The sequence below is a fragment of the Fistularia commersonii genome, chromosome 18 (genome assembly GCF_037954325.1).
Source record: "Fistularia commersonii isolate RoL2024-O1a breed Wild chromosome 18, RoL_Fcom_v1.0, whole genome shotgun sequence".
NCBI lineage: Eukaryota > Metazoa > Chordata > Actinopteri > Syngnathiformes > Fistulariidae > Fistularia > Fistularia commersonii.
The window spans coordinates 9,391,137-9,414,572 of record NC_141301.1 but is presented as its reverse complement, the minus strand read 5'-3'; the positions used below and the strand labels follow the sequence as shown (position 1 = coordinate 9,414,572).

General features: G+C 42.2%; 1 protein-coding gene across 3 annotated transcripts; it reads left to right on the top strand.

The window, feature by feature from the left end:
• Positions 1–2,062: 2,062 nt before the first annotated feature.
• On the top strand, positions 2,063–22,870 carry igsf5b (immunoglobulin superfamily, member 5b). 3 transcript variants are annotated; one of them, XM_086164183.1, is made up of 11 exons: positions 2,063–2,209; positions 2,491–2,586; positions 4,093–4,410; positions 8,408–8,532; positions 14,161–14,323; positions 15,263–15,394; positions 18,236–18,260; positions 19,231–19,319; positions 20,035–20,099; positions 21,900–21,925; positions 22,269–22,870. In XM_086164183.1, exons 2-11 carry the CDS (start codon positions 2,538–2,540, stop codon positions 22,348–22,350), a joined length of 1,074 nt encoding a protein of 357 aa, XP_086020309.1. In that variant the 5' UTR covers positions 2,063–2,209; positions 2,491–2,537; the 3' UTR covers positions 22,351–22,870. The 3 variants fall into 3 exon arrangements, with proteins under 3 accessions (XP_086020309.1, XP_086020310.1, XP_086020311.1); XM_086164184.1 differs by lacking the exon at positions 21,900–21,925; XM_086164185.1 differs by lacking the exons at positions 15,263–15,394; positions 18,236–18,260; positions 19,231–19,319; ... (1 more) ...; positions 21,900–21,925; positions 22,269–22,870 and adding an exon at positions 14,978–15,238.
• The last annotated feature ends 566 nt before the right edge of the window (positions 22,871–23,436 follow it).

Below are 23,436 nucleotides of genomic sequence, written 5' to 3'. Positions count from 1 at the left end.
AATAATCGATTCAGAAAATCTACCGCAGCCTCTCCAAGACACTTCCATACATCCACAGCTATATCATCAGGACCAACTGCTTTTCCACTCTTCATCCTCTTCAATGCCTTCCTCACTTCACTTTTACTAATTTGTGCTACTTTGTGGTCTACAAGAGTCACCTCTTCTACCCTTGCCTCTCTTTCATTTTCCCCATTCATCAGCACTTCAAAGTACTCTTTCCATCTTCCCATCCCTCTTCTAGCATCTGTCAATACATTTCCCTCTCTATTCTTAATCACCTGGACCTGTTGGACATCCTTTCCATCATTATCTCTCTGTTTCGCCAACCTGTATAGGTCGTTCTCTCCCTCCTTACTGTCCAACTGAGCATACAGGTCATCTTACACCCTTTTTTTTGCCTTTGCTACCTCTATATTTACCTTACGTTGAATCTCCCTGTACTCCTGTCTGTTCTCTTCAGTCCTGTCAGTATCCCACTTCTTCGCTAACCATTTTCTCTATATATACTCCTGCACTTCCTCATTCCACCCCCAAGTCTCCTTATCTACTTTCCTTCCAGATGACACACCAAGTACTCTTCTACCTGTCTCCCTGATAACACTAGCAGTTGTTGTCCAATCATCTTGAAGCTCACCCTGACCACCCAGATCCTTTCTCAACTCCTCACTGAAAACCACACAACACTCCCCCCTTACTTTGTCCTCTGCTCTGCCTTTGTCGTCTTCATCTTTCTTGTCACCAGTCCTCCCACAGACCACCATCCTATGCTGTCTGGCTGCACTCTCACCAACAACTACTTTGCAGTCACTGATCTCTTTCAGGTTACCTCGTCTATACAAGATGTAGTCTACCTGCATGCTCCTACCGCCGCTCTTATAAGTGACCCTATGTTCCTGTTTTTTCTGGAAAAAGATGTTCTCTACAGCCATTTCCATCCTTTTTGCAAAATCTACCACCATCTGTCCCTCTGCATTCCTATCCTGTATACCAAATCTGCCCATCACTTCTTCATCCCCTCTATTGCCTTCACCAACATGTCCGTTGAAGTCTGCACCAATTACCACTCTCATTTCAGGGAATATTCTGCATCACTTCGTCTAACTCAATCCAGAACTTCTCCTTCTCTTCAAATTCGCATTCCACCTGCGGGGCATAGCCACTAACAACATTAAGCATCACACCTTCAATTTCCAGTTTCAGGCTCATAAGTCTATCTGACACTCTTTTCCCCTGTAGGACGTTCCTAGCAAACTCCCCCTTCAAGATAACTCTTACTCCATTTCTCTTCTTATCAGTACCATAATAGTACAACTTAAAGCCTGTTCCTAAGCTTCTAGCCTTACTACCTTTCCACCTGGTCTCCTTGACACACAGTATATCCACCTTCCTTCTCTGCATCATGTCGACCAACTCTCGACCTTTTCCTGTCATAGTCCCGATATTAAAAGTCCCCACTCTCAGTCCCAGGCTCTTTCCTTCTTTCTCCTTGCTTCCGAACACGCCCTCCTCCTCATCTTCTTGTTCTTGTTCTTCGACCCACAGTAGCCCAATTTCCACTGGTACCCTGTAGGTCAGTAGTACCAATCGCGGTCGTTGTTAACCCGGTCCTCGATCGATTCGGTATGTTATGGTTATGGTTGACTCGCATGTTTGGTTTTGGCAAAAGTTTAATGCCGGATGCCCTTCCTGACGCAACCCTCTGCATTTATCTGGGCTTGGGACCGGCTCAGGGAGACACTGCTCTGTGACCCCCCAAGGAAGGCTTAGGGAGACATGGGCCAGTGCTGCCCCGAGGCTGGATTTTATATATATACTCACACATAAATACATATTCGTATGTATGCGTATACGTATGTATTTGTGTGAGTGTATATATACATATATGTATGTATATATATATATGTATGTATGTATGTATAGATATACATAGATATATGTATATACTTTATCTGTCAGCACTTCAAACCAAACATGTACATTTTAGTGGGCTCAGTTTGAAGCTGCTGTGGAAACAGTCTGTTCAAGGACCATTGTGTGTATTTGCTTACACTAGCGATGCGGACCAAAGTTCCCACGATATTTGGTAATGTTTAACGGGACAGTTTTGTGGGTTGGCCGTCTGTTTAAAACGTATAAAAAAAGAAACAGTTATTTTACAGGTCTATATTGTGTTCACCAACTGCTGCTGCTGAAAGGAGACAAACGGGTAAGTTACTCAGGCTTGGTGGGCTTCATGTTTTTTATTTGTACCTTTAACAAGCACTGTCAATTTGTGCTAGCATGAGGAAATAGAGCCAGCCATCAGTCACTCACATACAAGATGCACTGGCTTTTTAATAACATTTGGTCAATAGATCAGGTTTGTCACAAGAGTTCTTGTGCAAACATGCCACACTTCCTCACACTCATCAACATCCCAAGTTAACTTAGTTTTTACTTATTTCTAGAAATATGACAGTAACTAACAATATTCTTGTTTTATATTAGGTACACACAACTATGGATGATGGATTGATGGATTGCAGGGTCTAAACATGAATATCTTCACCCCCCTAGTGCTTCTGCTTTTTTGCACCGTCCAAGGTAAGAGTTCAGCGCAAAACAAATGTGTCATCTAGACCGGTAATGTACGTGTAGTAACACGTACTTAATTGTGCCGCCATTCAGATTAAACCCAAAGACAATCTAATTAGATAGCCTAATGATCTCTCTGCACTTTATAATTAATTCTCTTCAAAATGGCTGCCCATCTAGTTAACTGTAGGATGTAGCTATTGGCCAGGGGACTTCAGAGTCAATGGTTCACGGTCCCAAAAGGCGTCTGCAAAATTATGCTCATTAGTCTGCCTTTCTCTGATTGCAATAAAAATAAATTGCTGTATAGGCTGACCTAGATATTTCTTAGACCTCATTTCCTAAATGGATACATAATTTATGAAGCCCCGTGCTGGCTGCTGAGGAAAACGCTGTTAGCTCGCCGCAAACAAGTAATACACACCCTCAGTACAGCGTCATAAACCACTTATTGCATATTTCACGGTCTCTCATCAGCGCAATTTCCTTTTTTCGCTGCTATGTGTCAGCAGTAGTTGCAACGACAATAGAGCTCGGCCCATATGCGTCAAACCAGGACGGTTGGTGGAACTAGAGTGAATCCTAGAAGTGCATGAGTAACCGTGTGTTATCACCGTTTCTGTTTATATTCCAGTCTTAATCACATTAGCCTTGCAGGTTATCAGATCCCACGGGTTTGTTGGCTAAATATTCGCCCTGCAGAAACATGTCGCGCCAGTTTGCTGGGAGCCACTGGGGAATTCGTCAGACTTTCCTCTATGATAATCGCTCACCCCCCTTCGATACGTCCGACCCAATCAGCTGTCTGGTGAACGCGTGCTGTTGTTCTTTCTCTGTCTTTCTATTCCTTCTCAGGCCCGTTCTAGGTCAGGCTGTTCTCCTTCTTTCCTTCCAATTTATGCTTTTGTTCTTGTCATAGTTTACACACTCTGGAGAAGAAACCTTTTGCTATACTTCTGATATTTCATTTATTATTTGGGAGGATGGCATGGTGGCACAGGGATTAATGTTTCCAACCTTGCAGCAAGCAGGTGCGTAGTTTCATGTCTCTGTATGATGCAAATGAGAGAGTGAATTGTTGTTTATCTCCTGTCCAGGGAATGAATTATACAGGAGTCTATTTGCACCCAACCTTCAAAAGCAAGTCAAAGTCATTAACAAATGATTGCTGATGGGACTTGGTGACTCTGTCTTCAGTGAGATGTCTAAACTTTAGTTGTTTTTTTTTTCCCCCCTCTCCTTAAACCTGGGTGACTTTCCGGTCAAGTGGCAGCACAGACATGCGTCTCTGTGAGGTTTTTCTTGCCACATATCACGTAGTTAGCCTCTTAATTCAGATTTGCATAAGGCTCTTAACTCCAGAACATGACTCATGGAATCAGGTCTTCTTAAAGAAACAGAATTAGAGTTTCCTCTGGATAACTGCCTCTTTAAAAAAACATGCTCTGCAGATTGGGTTTGTTAGAAAAAGGATTTCAGTTTTACTGAGCCTATTGTCATTTCCCTCATCTGTAGCATTTGCAGCTCTGATGCAGCTGTCGCCTGCGACGCTGGATGTCTTGCGAGGGGATGAGGCCCGCTTCACCTGCACCACATCTAGCGAAAAGTGGACCGTGATGGTTTGGCTCCTCAATGGCTCGGTGGCACTCACCATCTCGAGCCTCCACGGCCTCCTCTCCCCGGATGACACTGATGTGACTGCAGAGAGAATCCCCGTCTTGAGGGGTGACAGCTGGGTCTTTGTCCTCAAGAACACAGAAAGGTACCACCAAGGTGAAGTGACCTGTGACCTCCAGGAGATTGGTAGGAAAACAGCACAACTATTTGTTCAAGGTGTGTATTTTCAGACTGTAGTAGTTAGGGGAACAAATAGTGGAAACTAGACTGAGAGCAGAAGTCAGGGTTTATGAGCGGGGGCAGTATGTTACATCCCTAGAAAGAGTACTACAAATGCTGTATTTGCTTTAAGAATGCTGGGAGAGAAGTACAGAGAAGGTCTGGGGTCACTGCATTGTGCCTTTGTAGATCTAGAAAAAGCACGTCAGGGTGCAGAGAGGGGGACTATGGGTACTGTATGAGGCAGAGAAGTATCTTAGACTGGTGCAGGACATGTATGCAAGCTGTGAGACAGGGGTGAGGTGTGCAGAGGGTGTGACTGAGAAATTCAAGGAGGAGGTGGGACTACATCAGGGATCAGCTCTGAGCCCATTCTTGTTTGCAGTGGTGACTGACAGGCTGGAAGATGAGGTTTGACAGGAATCTCCATGGATCATGATACTCGGAGATGATATTGTTATCTATAGTGGGAACAAGAAGCAGGTAGAAGATAATCTAGGTGCAGGTATGCTCTGGAAAAGAGAGAAATGAAGGTTAGTTGCTGCAAGACAGTATACATGTGTGTAAATGAAATTGACCCAGGGAGTGGAGATAAAAAAGGTGGAGGACTTAAAGTCAATAGTCCAGAGCAATGGAGAGTGAGAAGAGTTGAAAACTGGCCAAACTGTGATGGGTTGGTCATGTACTGAGGAGGGATAGTGAATATATTTGTAGATGGATGCTAAGGTTGGAACTGCCAGGCAGGAGGCAGAGAAGAAGACCAAAGATTATTTATTGATGGACATGAAATTAGATTGTTTTAGAGGAAAAGATATATAGAATAGGGTTAGATGGAGGAAGTTGACCCCTAAAGGAAAAGAAGAAAGACGTATAAACGTGTGTACATTCAAGAGGAAGTGTTTTTGCGGTATACATTTTTGAAAATAAGTTACTATTATTTATGATATTATTATACTTATTATGGTTCGGCGCTCTGTTGTGTTTATCACACGTCTGTGGCTCGGTTGGTAGAATGGGCAACAGAAAGTATGAGGTTCAATTCGAGGCTCCTTCTGTCTACATGTCTTGGGCAAGACACTTAAAAAGTGCTCCCTGGTAAGCGCCTTGCACAGCAGCTCTTCTGCCATCTGTGTGTGTGTGTGTGTGTGTGTGTGTGTGTGTGTGTGTGTGTGTGTGTGTGTGTGTGTGTGTGTGTGTGTGTGTGTGTGTGTGTGTGTGTGTGTGTTCTTACGTGCATGCCCGCACACACACAGTGGGGGAATACTAAAACACAAATTCGGACATTCTCCTATTTACTCACATTTGCTGAGGAATCAGAAATTCTCCTCTCCTCTTTGGTCCTAAATCCTGGGGTGGCTGTGGCTGGAAGTGTGGGCATCCAATCAGAACATTGGTAGTTTCATTCCCAGCTCCTCCTGTCTTCATGTTGAAGTGTCCTTTTGCAAGATGCTGAACCCCAAGTCGCTCCAGATGGCCCGGTTAGCGCCTTGCATTGCAGCTTTGCTCTGTGTGTGTGTGTGTGTGTGTGTGTGTGTGTGTGTGTGTGTGTGTGTGTGTGTGTGTGTGTGTGTGTGTGTGTGTGTGTGTGTGTGTGTGTGCGTGCGTGTGTGCGTGCATGTGCGTGCGCGCGTGTACAGGGTCAATGCTGTCTGGTGCAAAGTGCCTTGACACCAGAAGGTGTGAAAGCACTCTATAAGTAGAAACTGTTTACCATTCTTGCAATGAAACTCTCACACGCAGGGCTGTGACAGCATTAGAAAAGGAAAACCTGTGTGGCGGTTCACAATTCTTGAAAGCTCTTCACTTTTGAGAAATGTGTAATTATATGTCATGCAAGATGGTGCTTAATTTCTGATTATTGATTCTCTGATTCTGAGAGTTTGCGAAACCTCCAGTGGTTGGTGAACCGAATACATGCAATATGTACCTTATTCCTTGTGCTTGTGGAATTATCAAGAGAAAGTATTACATTGTAGCATTCAGGGGACCCCTGGAAAAAGTTTAAAAGTTCACACTACATAAATCTATTTTTACAGTGGCTTAAATTCCAATGTTGAAGCCAGATTTGGGAGGCCGTATTTTCTCGATTAACTAATAAACGACACATTTAGGAAGATATCGACAACTCCGCCTTGTCGGCTCAGTGCCATTCAAGTTCCCGAGGGAGTGGCATCCCTCATATTGTACAGCAAACTCATTAGCAGCCGAAAGATTTACATAGACCCTCGCGTTTCCTCTGACCTTATCGCTCAGCTCATTTGCATCTGCACCCTTGAATTGAGAGCTCAGCTAAATAAAAGATATCTGCACGGACAAATATCCACAAAACATGAGAGGAAACAAAATCAATGACCCGTCACCGACAATATATCATAAATAAAGCCTCTGTTGCTGGCCCCCCCCGGACCACAAATCCCGACTGACATATTCACCCGTTAACAGCCCAGGATGCAACCAATCGTTACGGCCTGACACAGCCTTTGAATTAATCGTGCGCGCTGGCATGACTGGTTAGCAGTCAGCAACTCTGCCTGTGATTTGTTTACAGCAGCGTCAAATATACTGTTTAGAGGAGCCACAAATCTACGGCAGACCGACTGCCTCCTACTGACTGGTCTCATCTTCAGTCCTTGCCTTAATTGACCAAAGTCCTTATGGTTGCATATTTAATAGAGTCCTGAGTGATTGGAAGGTGACGGTTAGATAAATGCGCAAGTGCAAATGTTGTACTCATATGTTCTGCATTTACTTGTGTATCATATACACTTGCAAATCTCCTTATATAGTCTAGTCAGATTTTATTTATATGGCACCAAATCACAATCCAGGTGTCCCGTGACACTTTTCATGTAGAGTGGGTCTGGACTACACTGATTTACAGAAACCCAACATTCACCCTTGAGCAAACATTTGGCGACTATGGTGAGGAAACACTGCCTTCTACCGGTCAGTCGCCTTGGACAGATTCAGCTCAGAAGGTAGGCAGCTTTCTGTCGCAACCAGTCAAAATTTTCAACGCAGTGATTTGAAAACAGACACATCAAATCGAGTCAGATTGTTTTTATATGGCACCCAATCACAGCAGAGTTTTCCCGTGACACTTAAAAAAAGGATAAACCTTTGGAAAGATTTGCACTCAATATTTGGCAGCCTTCTGCCTTGACCACTCGGGATAGAAAGAGGACAGAGAGATAGAAAGCAAGAGGGTGATTGAGCCAGAGGAGTGCGTATGAGTTAGTAGGGACAGGCACAAAATTATCTCATACTGTTTACAATTATTTTTTTTAAGATGTGTAATGGATATAAAGTAAAGAGTCCTTTTCTCACAAAAGAAAAGCTTGCTTTTTCTGCAACAGATTCGCGTCATCTTCAAAGTTTTTCTTCTAGGATTAACAATCCTATTTTCAGTGGTCACTGAAACTCGAGGCTTTGTGATGCAGTGTGATGGCCGCTTTGTGCTCCGTCCGGGTCTATCAGTCAGTCATGATCTCTAAACAGCATCTCATCAGTCAGGGCAAGCGAGGCTGATGGTGACGGACCAACTTTGACAAGGAGTCTCCAGAGTAACTGGGGTCCACAATGTGAATAAGAGCTCAGTGGTGTGATTTTGTGTGACGTAGCCGAAAGCCGCAGCATAGAATCCATACGGGATTTAAATATAAATCAACATGGAAGCGCTATTGGAGAAGGTGTATATGCTTCGGTAATTACCTTTCAGGCTATGGGAATGAATCCAGCAGCTTTTCAGTAGGCTTTACACGTGAGACACTGAATATCGTCGGCCTAAAGTAGCTTATGTGGCTGACAACGAGGATAGTGGAGGGGAAAAGAGGGGAAGCAGTGGTCATTTATGAATTAAATGCAGTCTTTTTCATAAAGCAAACTGTCCATATTTGGAAACATGTCTTATATGTGATCACATTTAGATTATTTATGATACAAACATACAGATGTGCGAACACGAGTACAAAAACACAACTGTTTGATTTTGCAGAAAAGGGCAGTGTGACAGTATCTGGAGACCAGATGGCATTCAGGGGCCAGGTAGTCCCGTTTGAGTGCCGAGCATCTGGATGGTACCCTCAACCCTCTTTGGAGTGGCATGTGAATGGTAAAAAGGTAAATGGGTTACAAGGATCGTGCTCATCAAAACATTTATGACCATTTTATAACGTTGACATTGAGCAGTATTATGCTATCCTCAGTTGTTTCTGTCCAGTCCTAAAGAAAATACTAGTTGCAACGTGCATACTTGCTTTACCAACAACAGTGGATTTACTTTTTGACACTTAGCGCTGACTGTGCAGAAAACATACATGGTAAATCCCTGAAAAGTCTTTGCCATCATCAGATGTATCAGAATCATTTAATGTTCAGAGTCAAGTCGAGTTAGATTTTATTCAGATGGTGCCAAATCATAATACAGTTGTTTCCTTACACGTTTCATGTGGAGCAGGTCTGGATCACACGCTTTAAAATCATTTTGTAGAAATCCAACATTCCCCCATGAGATGGCAACTGTGATGAGGAAACACTGCATTTTACCCGGGACAAAACTCTTGGACAGATCCCAGCTCAATGCGGGCAGATGATGAGATGATCTCATTTTAATAATGACAGCAGTGCTAACTGGTAGTAGCCAATACAATAATAGCTTCAATATTCATTAATATTCATTAAATAAACAACAATGATGGACACGCTCCCTTGGGATGGGCAAAATGAGAGAGCCCAAGGACTCTGAGAAGTTAGGAGGTTATTTTAATGCATTGATGAACCGATATTAGTGCGAAGAACGGAACAGAGCGGAAAGAACGGGAGAAATGGGAGCAGTGCATCATGGGATATCCCTCAGCAGAGTAAGCCTATGGCAGCATTAAAAGGGCTAGCCAAGAGCTAACTACAAGCTTTTGCAACAAGAAAGGTTTTAATTTATTAATCCCATGTGGGGAAATTCGTCCTCTGCATTCAACCCATCATGGATGAACCATGAGTAGTTGGGTGCCATCCATCAGCGCTTGGGGAGCAGTTAGGGGTTCAGTGTCCTGCTCAACAACACTTTGATACACAAGGAGGAGCCGGGAAGCAAACCAGGAATGTTCGGTTCTAAAGATGATTGCTCTACCACGCCTTTGCCTAAGGCCGTTGTTATACAAAGAGGGGGTGTCCGTCCCCTGGATGGAAAATTAGAAAATGGTTTCATAGTTGAGGAGCTTGGTAAATGAATGCTCCGGCTCCCGTTCTGCCTTTAGAGGCTCCAGGAGAAGCAAGTAGCCCTGCGTCCTGAGAGTGTACAGATCTGAGCACCACATTATGGATTACTTTTTACAGCTGACAAGGTTTTGATCCTGTATTTTAAAAACTGACCATAGAAGTCTGGATTTTACCTGACTTTTCAGGCCACTCCCATGAAGGCTTCTTTGCATTTGTTGCATCCAACATCACTCACTCAGCTGCAATTAATCCTTCCTGGGAATCTGATAGATCGAGCTATTCTACATGTTGCAGAGAACAAACACTTAAAACCTGGTGAAATGGATTCTGAATGTGTCTGATCTCCTTGTAAATCAAGTCGGTTTATGGGGTTATTCTGGTTCAGCTCAGTTCATAAATCAAATGTAATAAGCATCCAGTGTCAACAGGACCAGCTGCTGCTCCTCCAAATCGTGGTCTTGGAGTGGAAATGTGGACGAAAGTGTCATTTTAAGAGTTAATTCCCAGTCTGGAAACTAGGAAGAAATGGTTTAGTGACGGTGTTAAAATCCAGCATGATGCTTTAGGAGAGAAACGCGATTTAAAAAATGTGATATCTTTTGGCTGCCTGTTGCTCAGGTGGCAGAGCAGGCAGTGGTTTCAATTCCTTCTTCTTCTGTCTGCATGCTAAAGTGTCCTTTGGCAAGACACTGAATCCTCAGCTTCTCCCGATGGCCTGGTTAGCACCTTGCATAGCAGCTCTGTCACTCCGTCAGAGTGTGACTGATATCTTGTGCAAAGTGCTTTGGAATCACAAGGAGTGAAAGAGCTATATAAGTGGAGACCATCTAAATATGTAGTCATTTAACAGCCCTGAACTGATTAAGGCGTTTGGATTAGGGTTTAATCGTTGCTGAAGGACATGGGTGACACAGCCAATGGAGGAGCCAGGTATTGGACCAGGAAACTTTGGATTACCTGATGATCTCCCCCAAGTTTTCAAGCCATTTTCTCAAAGAAATATCTGCAGTAATCCGGCACAAAGGGCTCTGAGTTTGTGGCTGGACAAAGTCAGTGAAGGAGCAAATGATGCTGCCAATTCTCTTGACCCCAACGGCGGATTGGAGTCAGCACTTTCACCGAGAGGCCGGCGCTACTCTGGACACTGATGAGCGACCCTGATTTGATTTACTTAGCTCTTAAATCTGGTGGACCGTAAATGAGTCCAACTTTCTCAATCCGAACAATAGGTGTGTCAGATGAAGCACATTTGCTGCTTTTGTGGAACTTTTTGCCAGCGCCTCTAAAGTTATAGCACCCCTAAAACATAATTTTGAATTAATTTTTCCACCAAGAGTGTTTGTGGTGTAATTAATTCTTATCATGAACTGATTGTTAATTGCAAAATTCAGTATCAAGATGTAGCTGAACCGAAATTCCCTTTGTGCCTCAACTGGTTGTGACAGAAGCCGTCTGCATTGAGCTCAGATCTGTGCAAGATTCTGCCCATTGAGGCCACTTTGTCCTCGTTCCTGCAGCCAAGTTCTTGCGGTAAAGTTGTTTTTCTGTAAATCATTTTAAAGAGTGCGGTCCAGACCTGCTTTATTGTATGAGGAAATCCGGAGTGGCAGTCCGGACACCAGTATGTTAGTCTGGTGCAGGACATGTATGCTCGCTGTGAGACAGTGGTGCGGTGTGCTGTAGGGGTAACAGAAGGTCAAGGTAGAGATGGGTTTACATCAGCTCTGAGCCCCTTCTTGTTTGATGGTCAGGGTGACAGATGAGGTTAGACAGGGATCTCCATGGACCATGATGTTTGCAGCTGACATTGTGATCTTTAATGAGAGCAGGGAATAGGCTGAGGAAAATTTAGAGAGGTGGAGATATGCGCTGGAAAGGAGAGGAATGAAAGTTAGTTGCAGCAAGACAGAGTATATGAGTGTGAATTAGAGGAACCCCGGATGGAACGGTGAGGCTACAGGGAGTGGAGATCGAGAAGTTTGAGTATTTCAGATACTCAGGGTCAATAGTCCAGAGCAAGGTGAAGAGACAGGTTCAAGCAGGTTGGAATGGGTGTAGAAAAGTGTCAGGGGTAGTATGCAATAGAGGGCGATCAGCCAGATTTTAAGGAAAAGTGTACAAGACAGTGGTGACACCATTCTGACGATGCTGTATGGTCTAGAAACAGTTACAGTGACGAAAAGACAGGAGGCAGAGCTAGAGGTCTGAGAGATGAAGATGCCAAGGTTCTCTTTGGGAGTGACTTGGATGGATAGGATCAGGAATGAGTATCAGAGGAAAAGCACATGTTAGATCAGTGGCCCCCAACATTTCTATCGCCGCAGACCAGTTTGCGCTTGACAACTTTACCGCGGACTGGTGGGGGGGGTGGAGGGGGATTGTTTATATCGCAACTGTTTATATCGCGACTGTAATAATAAACATGAATCCACTGTGTGGAGCCACCTTTTCCTCTTCGAAAAGAAACTTTCCGTTTGACGTCTGTTTTTTACTCTTTTTGCTAGCTTGTGGGTGTTGGTGCTCAAGTGACCGAGATGAAACCGAGAGATTCCGGTCAAAGTAAAAGATGTTTCAAAATAAAGATTGCTCAGACTCAGATGATAAATCCAACGGAAATAATTGATTATTTCTTGTGCGGTCCGGTACCAATTGATCCACGGACCGGTACCGGCCCATGGCCCGGGGGTTTGGGACCACTGTGTTAGATGTTTTTGAGAGACAGTCAGAGAAGCCAGACTGAGATGGTTCGGTCATGTACAGAGGAGGGATAGTGAATATATTGGTAGATGTATGCTGGAATCGGAGCTGCCTGGCAGGAGGTCTCGGGGAAGACCAAAGAGAAGATCCATGGACGTAGTGAGAGAGGATATGAGGGTAGTTGGTGTGAGAGAGGAGGATCCAGAAAATAGGGTTAGATGGAGAAGGTTGATTGGCTGTGGCGACCCCTGAAGGGAAAAGCTGAAAGGAGAAGAAGTAGAAGAAGAAGAAGAGGTTCAGACGTGCTTTAAATGCTAAGTCTCATGGGCCAATTCTGCTGTGATTTGGTGCCATAAATCAAATCGGACTTGACTGTGACAAGGCAAACATCCCACTGAACCATTTGATCAGAGTTATGCTTTTTATATCTTATATTGCTGTATGTAACTAAAAAATCATGCTGTGACTCATGTCAGAAAATTAAGCAAGATCTTAACTATTCATCAGTACTTCTCTTCGTACACCGTAATAGTAAGCAGAAGTGATGTTCAGTGAATTCCACATCAAGTATGAACGGCATGATGTTTGACTGGATACTCTATTGAAGACGTCACTGGAGTTTCATTCTTCCTTCTTGGAAGCATTTCTGAGATCAGACCCGTTTTGTCACGAAAGGATGCATGGATGTTGACCCATGCACTCCTGACGTCGCGATTGGATTATTGTTATGCCCTCTTTAATTGGCTTGCTTTAGGAGAATGTCTGAGACTTGCAAACTGTCCTGAATGTAGTAGCCCGTGTTCTGAACAGAGCAGGTAAATTTGAAGTAATTACTGCGGGCCTCGCTCCACTGGCTTCCTGTTTCAGCAAGAACAGACTTTTAAGTGTTGCTCCTTACCTATAAAACAGTCAATGGGATTGCACCATCTTATCTATCTGACTTGGTGAAGCCTGATGAGCATGGACGAGCACTGAGCTCCCAGAGTTCCACCCTTTCATGTGTCCCCAAGGTCCAGAGAAAGACTTTGCCAAAAAGGGCCTTTTTTTTCCGTGCTCCAACATAGTGATGACCTCTCTGACCTCTCCAAAACATTTAACATGTGCTGGTCATCATCTGATAGACCCATTCCTGATCCTATCCATCCTTGTCACTCCCAAAGGGAACCTCAGCATCTTCATCTCTGAGACCTCTAGCTCTGCCTCCTTTTAAGCAGAATTGAGGACCCACTCGTTTGCAACTGTGCAATAAGTTTAAGTGACGTGTGGTGTTGGGGGGGCACATTGGCACAGTGGTTGATACCTTTGCTCACAGCAATAAGGTTGCTGGTTGGAACCCTTAGAGGGGGCTCTCTTTGTGGAGTTTTCATATTCTCCCCATGTCTGCATGGGTTAAACTAGATCAAATATGTAACTAACCTTTTTATTCCAAAGGTTGCTAATGCGTAGGATGTCTTTGTCGTAAACTCTACGTATCAGCAAATCATATCCAATTATATAATGTCACTGGACAGACAGAGCCAATGTAGATGATGCGCTACCAGATTGTGTCCATTGTTTTCTATTATTTGAACAGAAGGAAAAATGAAATAAATTTTTCTCGTATAAAATGAGTTTGCTGGATATAATGTACATTGCAGTTGGGATATTGTATATTTAAATGTAATTCAGATATGCATATACTGTATGCATGTGTGTGTATTATCTTATTATACATTTATATATGTATGGATCTAACTATCTGCTATCTACCTGTTATAACTTTATGAAAAAAAATCTGTATATGAAATAATGATGATGATAATGCTATTTTTTTTCTCTCTTGTGACTGGTGTTGAGTTGAGTCAAAGTGAATACAACGTCAGTGGTGAAGACTTGGAGAGCCTCATCACTGTCACCAGCAACTTCAGCATGAGGGCAGCAAGGAGCTCCAATGTGGATTGCTTGGCTTCGGTGTCGGCCCTGCATGCGCCCCTGCGGAGTGGCATCCGTCTCAAAGTAGGTGAGACAACACCGCCCTCGTTGAGTAACACCACTTTGAGTGATTGACTTAGATTATTGCCCGAGATATCATTGCGTTAACAAACCTGTGGTTCAAGCCAAGATCAAATGGAGGTCAAGTACCTCACCATTGTTGACTACAATTTTTATGTTCACATAAACCTAAAGTAGCGGTCATTAAACCAAATCTCTTAAAACACGCGTTGTGCATCCATTAACCTGGAATGATAATAGGTATCTGTATGCGTTCTACAAACTGTTTTTTCTTCGCTTCTTTTTGTTGTTGTTGATCAAAGCATGGTTATTCCTGCATAGTCAGTCATCTCTGGGAACATCTGTTTCCTATTCAAATCTTGCTCTTGAAATAATACAGCCCAAATGAAACGGAGTTTGAAAATCCCCATACGTTTGAAATAACCATCTGTCCATTCATTTATAAATGAATTGATTCATTATAAATTACACTTATCCTGCATCCTGCACTCAGGGTCACCGAGATGCTAGAGACATATAGCCATTCACCCTCTCATTCAGTCATTACATAGACACAAAACCATTCACTCCCTAATACAAACATAATATTAAAACATACAACTTTGAACTCCCTCTTACAAACGTCATGTAGGGACACAAAACCATTCACTCTCATCCACAGGTCATAAACAGACACCGGAGGAAACCCATGCAGACACAGGGACAACATGCAAACTCCACACAGAAAAGAACCCTGCTGGAATAGAACCAGGGATCTTTTTTTTGCTGTGGGCTGAAGGCACAAAATGCCTTGAAATGTGCTCAGTGCGGCGACCCTTGAGATCCGTCAGAACAAAAAAGGGAAATTAAAACTCCCTGCTGTCTTTGCATGGCTAACCGAGGGGCAAAGTAAACTCACAAGTTAAGCTTTCAATCGTTACACGCTGATGTAACCTTCTCTCTTTAGTCGCAGAGGTGACGGAGGAAGAAGAGGACTGCACTGTCCCGTTAGCGATAACAGCCTCCCTTGCTGTTCTCTTTTTCCTCCTCCTGCTTGGTCTCTGCACCATCCTCTGCTGCAGAGAATGGAGACATGCAAGTAGGCACTTTCCTCTTCCTTAAATTGCACCCGGTGTTAAAATTGTAACTCCCCGCCGTTTATTTCCGAGCGGCGGCGGTGATTAAAGTACAAAGAAGGTGACGGGCAGTTACACGCTGTGTCTTCGCACCACCCCCAGCCGGCCCCCGTCAAGGACACGCAATACTTTTATCCTAAGGTGGAACATTAAGTGTGTCAGCGGAAAGCATTGCTTCTCAGGAGTCAAACACAGTAAATTTGGCTCCCCTCTGGTCACAGAGTCCACTGCCCTGCCTGCAAGACCCGAAGGAGGAGGGCAACCTTCGTTCTCAGAGCTGTCCAACTCCCCAATTCCCAGCAGCCCTGCAAACCCCTCATCCCCATGCGAACACACACACACACACACACACACACACACATTCACTGGGTATAATGCCGCTCATGATATATTTATTATATAAATGCAGAGTGAGCGTAACTACAATTTGCACAATTTTGTACGGTATTATTTATATATATATATGTATACACATATATATATATGTATGTATATATGTGTGTGAATATACATATATATACATTTACGTATATATATACACGTGTATACATACACGTGTATACATACACACATATGTATACATATATACTTATATGTGTTTATATACGTATATATATACATGTGTGTATATATATATACATGTGTGTGTGTATATATATGTATGAATGTATGTGTATATATATTCACACACACGTGTATACATATATATACATACATATATGTATAATTCTGTTATTTGTTTGTTTGTTTATTTGTTTATTCATTTCATTGGTATTCACAATTTTAATGCTGCTACCCCATGTGGCCCCCAATTGCCCCTGTGGACAAATAGTTTTTCTGATTCTGATTTGGCAAAAAAGAAAACAAAGTGTGTGACTGTAGAGTTGGAGGTTCAAATTCTGTAACCAGCAGTCTAATTTGGACATGAAGGAATCAACAGCAGCTGCAACTCCTGTCCAAACTTCTGATTAGTACCAGTAAACCGTGAATTGTGAATGGTTTGTGTGAATATTATGTGTGTGTGTATTTTTGGGGTGTGTTTGTGGAGGAATAACAACTTTTTTTGTTTTTTTAACTTATAGAACTATTATAAGATACTGCAGAATTATCACAGTAAATTGTCACACACACACACACACACACACACACACACACACAAACTAACAAAATGTATAGTTTTTAAGGGTGAAAATGCCATTGGTTCCAGAGACTCACCTTTTTTGGTTGCAATTGTGCTGGATTTACAGCCAATTACAGATTACAGACCCAGAATGCAGAGCTCTTATAGATATAACATAAGGATCAATTCTGTGCAGATTCTCAGTCGTCCAGGTGATGGTCAATTCTTGTTGAAATCTTCTTGTCGTGGCAAATGGACTTGCATTTCTTCACTTGAAGATGTTTCACCCCACATCCAAGAGGCTTCTTCAGTATAATGACCTGTGGAGAATTTCCGAATATAACTGCCAGGGAGTTATATTTGGAAACTTCCAGTTTCTTCAAGTCCAGTTGCCATGACAAGAAGATTTCAACAAGAAAATATAAGGATTAATTCAGAATTCAAATAGACTTAAAAAACTATAAGAACTGAACTTTAAGTCAAACTTAAAGTTCATTGTACGTGCTTTGTTTGAAAGACTTGCCTGGGAATAGTGATGTCTGCTCTTTTGGTTTTATTCAATAATGTTGATTCAGGATGCTGCACTTCCCTCCCGGTCTTATCGGTCCGCAGACGCGATGAAGATCACTGAGGTGTGCAGAAAAGTCTCCGAGACTTTTGACAGGCCATCGACCGCTTTGTTGAACTCGTTGCTGGTTCACAACCGCAGCCTGGATTGGATCTTGAAAAAACGTGCATCGTGGCTCTCACCTGCCTCCAGATCCAGCATTCTTGTGCCACATTACGCTCATGGATGAATTCTAGATTCATAGTATTTGGAAGTCAATGATGTAATGTTTTTAAAGTGGAAAAGGGAAGGGATTCTTTTTGTTTACATTTCTGTGGTGATTCTCCCAGCCCCATTAATAAGGTGTTAAGTCACAGCAGAGCCAATCAGGTTTACTTTGACACGTTTAGAGCCCAGAACCAACCCCGGGACATTTGAGATGCATTCAGACCGCTTGTCACCTCTCTAAAGGAGACGTCGATACCTTGGAAATTTACGACAAGCCCGTCGAGATGAAGTGGCGCTCAGGAAGGAATTATGGATGTAGCAGATATATATAAATCCGTGAGGTGCCATCTCTGAAGGGATTGTTGCTTGAGCTTCAGGGGGTGCAGGGAGCTTGTCTGAGCAAGATAACAAAAAGAGGTCACATCTTCAGAAGTCAGCGTAATCCCTGTTATTCATCCTGAACCGCTGGAAATCACGGCCGTGCCTTAGGCCTCGGGAGATTGTCGCAAACCAGGTGTGACTTTCGCCCCCAGAGTCTATCCCAGTTCCTCATCGTTCTTCCTGCAGTGGGAATCTTTAAACGCGTAATCGGTGAGCGAGTTCAACTGACTTTGCTTTTTACGCGTCACGTAAAAACGACGTTTTGAGTTGAGAGCCGCTGAGCTGTATTTTGTTAATCTCACTCTAAAAATGGAGTCGTGGTTGGAGGAGCCCTCTGGTGAACCGCGGTCCTGTTAGAGAAACTCAGTTCTGGGTTTCACTGCGGAATTGCGAACTGCTTTGAGTCCATTATATCGGTACCCCAAACAAATAAAACACAGAAAACAGAATAGTTTTGCAAAGTATTCTTCTCTTTCCTCGTCTTTTACGGCTCCAGAAGTCTGACGCATCTTTTCTTTAACTTTTCAGAGCGTGGCCCGCAGGAACAAACGAGGTAAGATCTAATAGGCCCCCTTTTTTTTTGTTGCCTCTGAAAGATTATTTTTGAACCAGGCCTATATATTTGCTCTTGGTATTTAATCAACAAGATGAGCTTAAAAAAATACGTATAAAAAAATTAAGTTGAAAGGAGGAGAAAAAGAAGACGATTAGAAAATTAAGGGCGTGGCTCGTGGCTCCGCCTCATCGCAAGAAGGTTCCTGGAATTTTCCCCCAATCTGTGTGGGTTTCCTCTGGGTTCTCTGGTTTTCTCCTGTAAAACATGACAAATGTTCACTGGAGATCCTAAATTGCCCTGATCTGTGAATAAGAGTGAATAGATGTATGTCTAAATTGCATGTGTTAATGGTGTTAATGGTTGTTTGTCTAAAGGTAGTGTGAATGAGAGAGTGAATGGTTGCACGTCTCCATATGACATGTGAATGAATGCGTGAATGGTTGTTTTATTTCTTTATGACGCGAATGAGAGTGAAGGGTTGTATGTTTCTATGTGAGGCCCTGAGATCGACTGGTGACCGACCAGAGTGAACCCCGCTTCTCGCCCAATGACAGCTTGGATAGACTCCACCATCCCCAGTGACCCTGAGTGCAGGCTATGTGGTATAGATAATGTATGAATGAACGAAAGAAATCAAGGTAATCCGGTAGAAGAAAAAACTCCAGACACTTTGGAGCCAGTCAAAATTGTGGTCTGATAAAGGAGATCAAAATCTTGAAATATATTCTGTAGCTTTTCCACCAACAAAAGTCGGGAGGTCAGTAGGTGCTCTATAGATAATAAGATGGGTTAATTTCTTCTCTTTCGGACAACCTCATGACTACAACAAGGCTGGGCCTGTTGATTCATAGCCACTTCACGAGCGGGGAGAAATGTTCTCAGCAGTGTAGTGCAAGACGAAGAGGCTTTGTCGTTTATCAGCCAAAGGTAATCTTCTCCATTGGATCTTTCAATTGCTTATTTGCAGGTTTGGCCAATCAGGGACTGGACGAAGCTCTGTTGCTGAGGCGACCGGGGGGAGAGTGAACCGAGGGTACTCAAGCGAGAGCTCCATGGGTGAGTATGACACGCAATTTGCTGTGACCGTCATATAAACATCAATATCGTGTGGGGAAGCTAAAAGGCAAAATTGAATTTCTCTCTTTTTTTTATCAAATATATTAGATGGTAGGGAAGCTTTCCATTTGTAACATTTGACTAAATACCACAATAATATCATCATGATGTTCAGGCTTTTATATCTTCATAGTCATTCAGTGATTCCTAATATCTTATTTGTTAATCTGACATGATAGTACATCCTGGATATTTAAGATTCAAAGCGTTTGTCGTCACATGCACAGAGTCGAAATGTGTTTCCCTCTGCAATGAAATTTCTACTTCTATTTTCTCAAGCGCATGTTTGTTTTGTATGTATGTTCATATTTAGTAGTTATAAATTGTCAGTAGCAACTCTACATCTCTGAATTGTCCATAGGTGCGTATGAGTGACTGAATAGTTCTCTGTCTCCATATGTGGCTCAGTAATCCAGCCAACCAGTACAGGTTGTATCCTGCCTCCAACCCAGTGACTGCTGCAATTGGCTTCAGCGTACAATGTAATTTTAGATGCAGGATAATATATAAGATATATTCTAAATGAACCAATGAACAATTGTCAATGAAATCATAATATGACCCGAAGTACTAGAACAAATTTAAGTGAACCATAGTTCACTCACCTTATTTGGCATCTTGCTAAGGCCTAAATTTGCGGTTTGCAACCCTGCAGATGCAGTTACAAATGAGATTACTATGGGAGCTCGTGGCAAGTTGGACTTTGTCGGCTTCCCGAAGGTAAGATCGCCAAGTGACAGAGTGAAGTTCAACAAGTGAGACTGAACAGAAGAAAGTGATGGCCACTTGAAATGGCATCTTTGCTCTACGGTGATACGAATGCTTCATAATATACAGCGCAACCATTTCAAATAGATCACTGGTTGACTGCATGATACTTGTGTGGGTGCCAAGCAAAGAAATCCTTGTACATTTTGTTAACGTTTGGGAGGAATGATGGTCCATAGCAGCAGGTGTAAGGAATTATCGCTCCAGGGAGAATAACTTAATCATTTTACTTTCGAACGGTTTGAGGCTCTCTCTGACGGCCTGGGCACAGAAGTGAAACAGCTCTGGCTTAAACACAATCCCGCCCAAATTTCACAAAATCGCAAGACAAAGACGGCGGGATGTATGAATAGCAACTTCGCTTTCGGATACCGGTTGATGGGCCATCCCAGCAAAATACACCTGAAATGATTAGAAACTTTTCACAAAGATTATCTGAGATTATCTTCAGATGGTCTTTCAGTTCAGCTTAGTCAGGTACACACTATTGAATTATTCACCTTGGGATTCAGGTCACAGCACTACATTGTAGAATTTCAGCGTTTTTTTCGTCGAAGTTTCACCTCTATTTGGAATTGTGATTTCTTAGGCGTGGGTTTAAACTCACTAAATGATTTCTTGTACTGACTTGACCTCTCAGAGGACGTTAGAAACAAGCAGGGTTTATTGGTTACAAAAGAAGTAAACAAAGAAAAGCAGCTAGATTAAACACAACATGGATGTACTAGAATTCACAAATTATTTGGAATTGCTTTGTTGAGGGTCACAAAAGGATTGTAGCCTAATATATGTCTTTTGGGGCACCCCTGATGGCCAGGCAGAGGCGTTTGCTGGGTAAAATTTCGACATCCGATGAGCCAATGCCGTCCAGCTGTCCCCCGTCTCGCCATTGAACCGCTACAGCGAATGCTTGACATACTGGTTGGACACATTATAAACATTTGTCATTTACATCACTCCATTCTTTACAGTCTGAGTCACTGAAGGAACAGTTTTTTTTTTCCTTTGAATATTGCACCCATGGGAATACAAATATATAAATGCAAATGTCATTTCCCTTGCTGTGTCACTGATATTATTCGGTGGCAGCCTCTGGGAATTTTTTTTTTTTTTTATGCGAAAGGCACCTGTTATCTATAACTCAACCATGAAACTTATTTCAAAATTGTATCTCCTGTTGCCATCTGGAGCCAAAGCCAAGTTTCAGCTTGACACAGCTCAACCTTATTCGAATCACTTCGGGTCACAAGTTCCATTTTAATTAACTCTTTTGGAAGAGAATGGGATCCGGTAATATGTTCAGTGTATCTGGAAATAGGAATATCTTCCACTGTCATTAGATTGGACCAAAAATGAACTTTACAAGAAACTCCTACACAGCTAGACACCAATACTGTTATGGTAGGGGTCGGGAACCTTTTTGACTGGGAGAGCCATAAAAGCCAAATATTTCTAAATGTATTTCATCGAGAGCAATATAGTATTTTTAACATCTAGTAAATTAAATATGTCTTACTTTTAATGCGACCTCTGGTACTGCATGGATTTGTTAATTTTTTATCATAGCATATTAGACATACCGCAGATCCAAATGCAAATTTCTCTGTCCACGTAGCCTGGAATGCACGGCAATCATCGTCTTTTTTTCTTTTCGCCATCTTTTCCGTTACGAGGGATGATGCGGATAAATTATTTTGCTATCTGATAAAATTAATTTCTTCACCTTTACAATGACCTGGACGTGCCTGGAAGCCAATGGTTCCTGACCCGACTGACGGGTGAGCCGTGAACTTTATCTTCAAGACTAATTTTCTGTTTACTTTAAAATGACACAGTATTATGAGGAAATATCACAAGTATTTTAAAATAATTACCAAACTGAGTTTTAATTTTTAAATCCAAAATTGTCTGGAAGCCATATGCTGTCACCAGAAGAGCCATATATGGCGAGCCATAGGTTTCCTAAAGCTGTGTTATGGTGTCCCTCATAAGATATAATAAGATGGAAATAAGATGGTACAAAAATTCCATTGCTTAGCATTTTCCCCTTGACTGTTTACTATGTGGAGACAATTACGACGTGTATCATTGCTGGAAATTAAACTTGAACCTGTTCCCCAGGTCCCCGATGTCGTGTCCTCCAGTAATCTCCAGGAAAATGCCAAGAACGTCAGAAGAATTACCACAGTTTGATTATGTGTGACATTTTATGATCAGATTAACAGACGGTCATCGAGTGTTTATTGATACAAAAAACAGTCCGGTTTAGTAATATTTTTATTTTATGTGATCCCATGTTAAATGTATGGAAAATAATTGGCTCACCAAATCATCAGACAAAAAACATTACAGTTATACCGACAAACCCCATTAGAATGGAGGACCATTTGAAATTATACTTTTATATTGTCAATGGAAAGCCATTTTCTGTTATTTTATAGTCTTGATTTGTTTGTTCATCATGTGATTTTTTGTTTTTTCTATATTTTTAATAAACACCATTCATGTGAAATGTCTTTTTTTACATATTTCACTAAATGCCATTTTTTGCTATTTTCTATTCTTCTGCTAATACATTCCTATTACTGACACACATGCGCAAATGTTCTTTATTCTGGCTGATATTGGCCTTATGTTTTTTTCACGAGATGAGATAGAAACTACGTGGTGGTTTAACAGCGGATATCAGTGACATGTTTTTTGAGTGACAGCTGCTTTTGCTATGTTCATCATCTCCCCAAATCACCTTAAATGAAGTCGCAGGCTCGTAAGCAGCATCTTGTGTTTTGTGGAATGGGAAGTACTGATTTCATTTAATCCATTTCACTGCAGGCCAGTGCTCTTTGTGATTGGACTTTTAGCTTTGGATTTGATTTATGTCTGCTGGCACCATTGATTTAGTGCAATATGACTCCAAGTAAAAAAAAAAAAAAAAAATCTCCCAGCAGCAAACTGTGACTCGTTGTATATTTTTACATAATAATGGATGCAGAGGGAAGGAATATTACACCAAAAGGTCAATCCATGATGGTGAATAAAAGAACTGAAGAAGAAGAAAGAAAGGCCTTTATTGTCACATTCAGTTATACGTAGAGCACAACAACAGCGACCATTGCATTTAACCCATCATGGATGCACCATGAACAGAAGGCAGCTAAGGCAACACTGGTGGGGCTTTTTTTGGAAAAATATGATGTAAAATGATCTTTATTTGAGGACTCGCACTATCCGTAAAAAGAATTTTAGATTTATCAGGATTTATGATCTGCTCAGTTTACAAAATAATCCT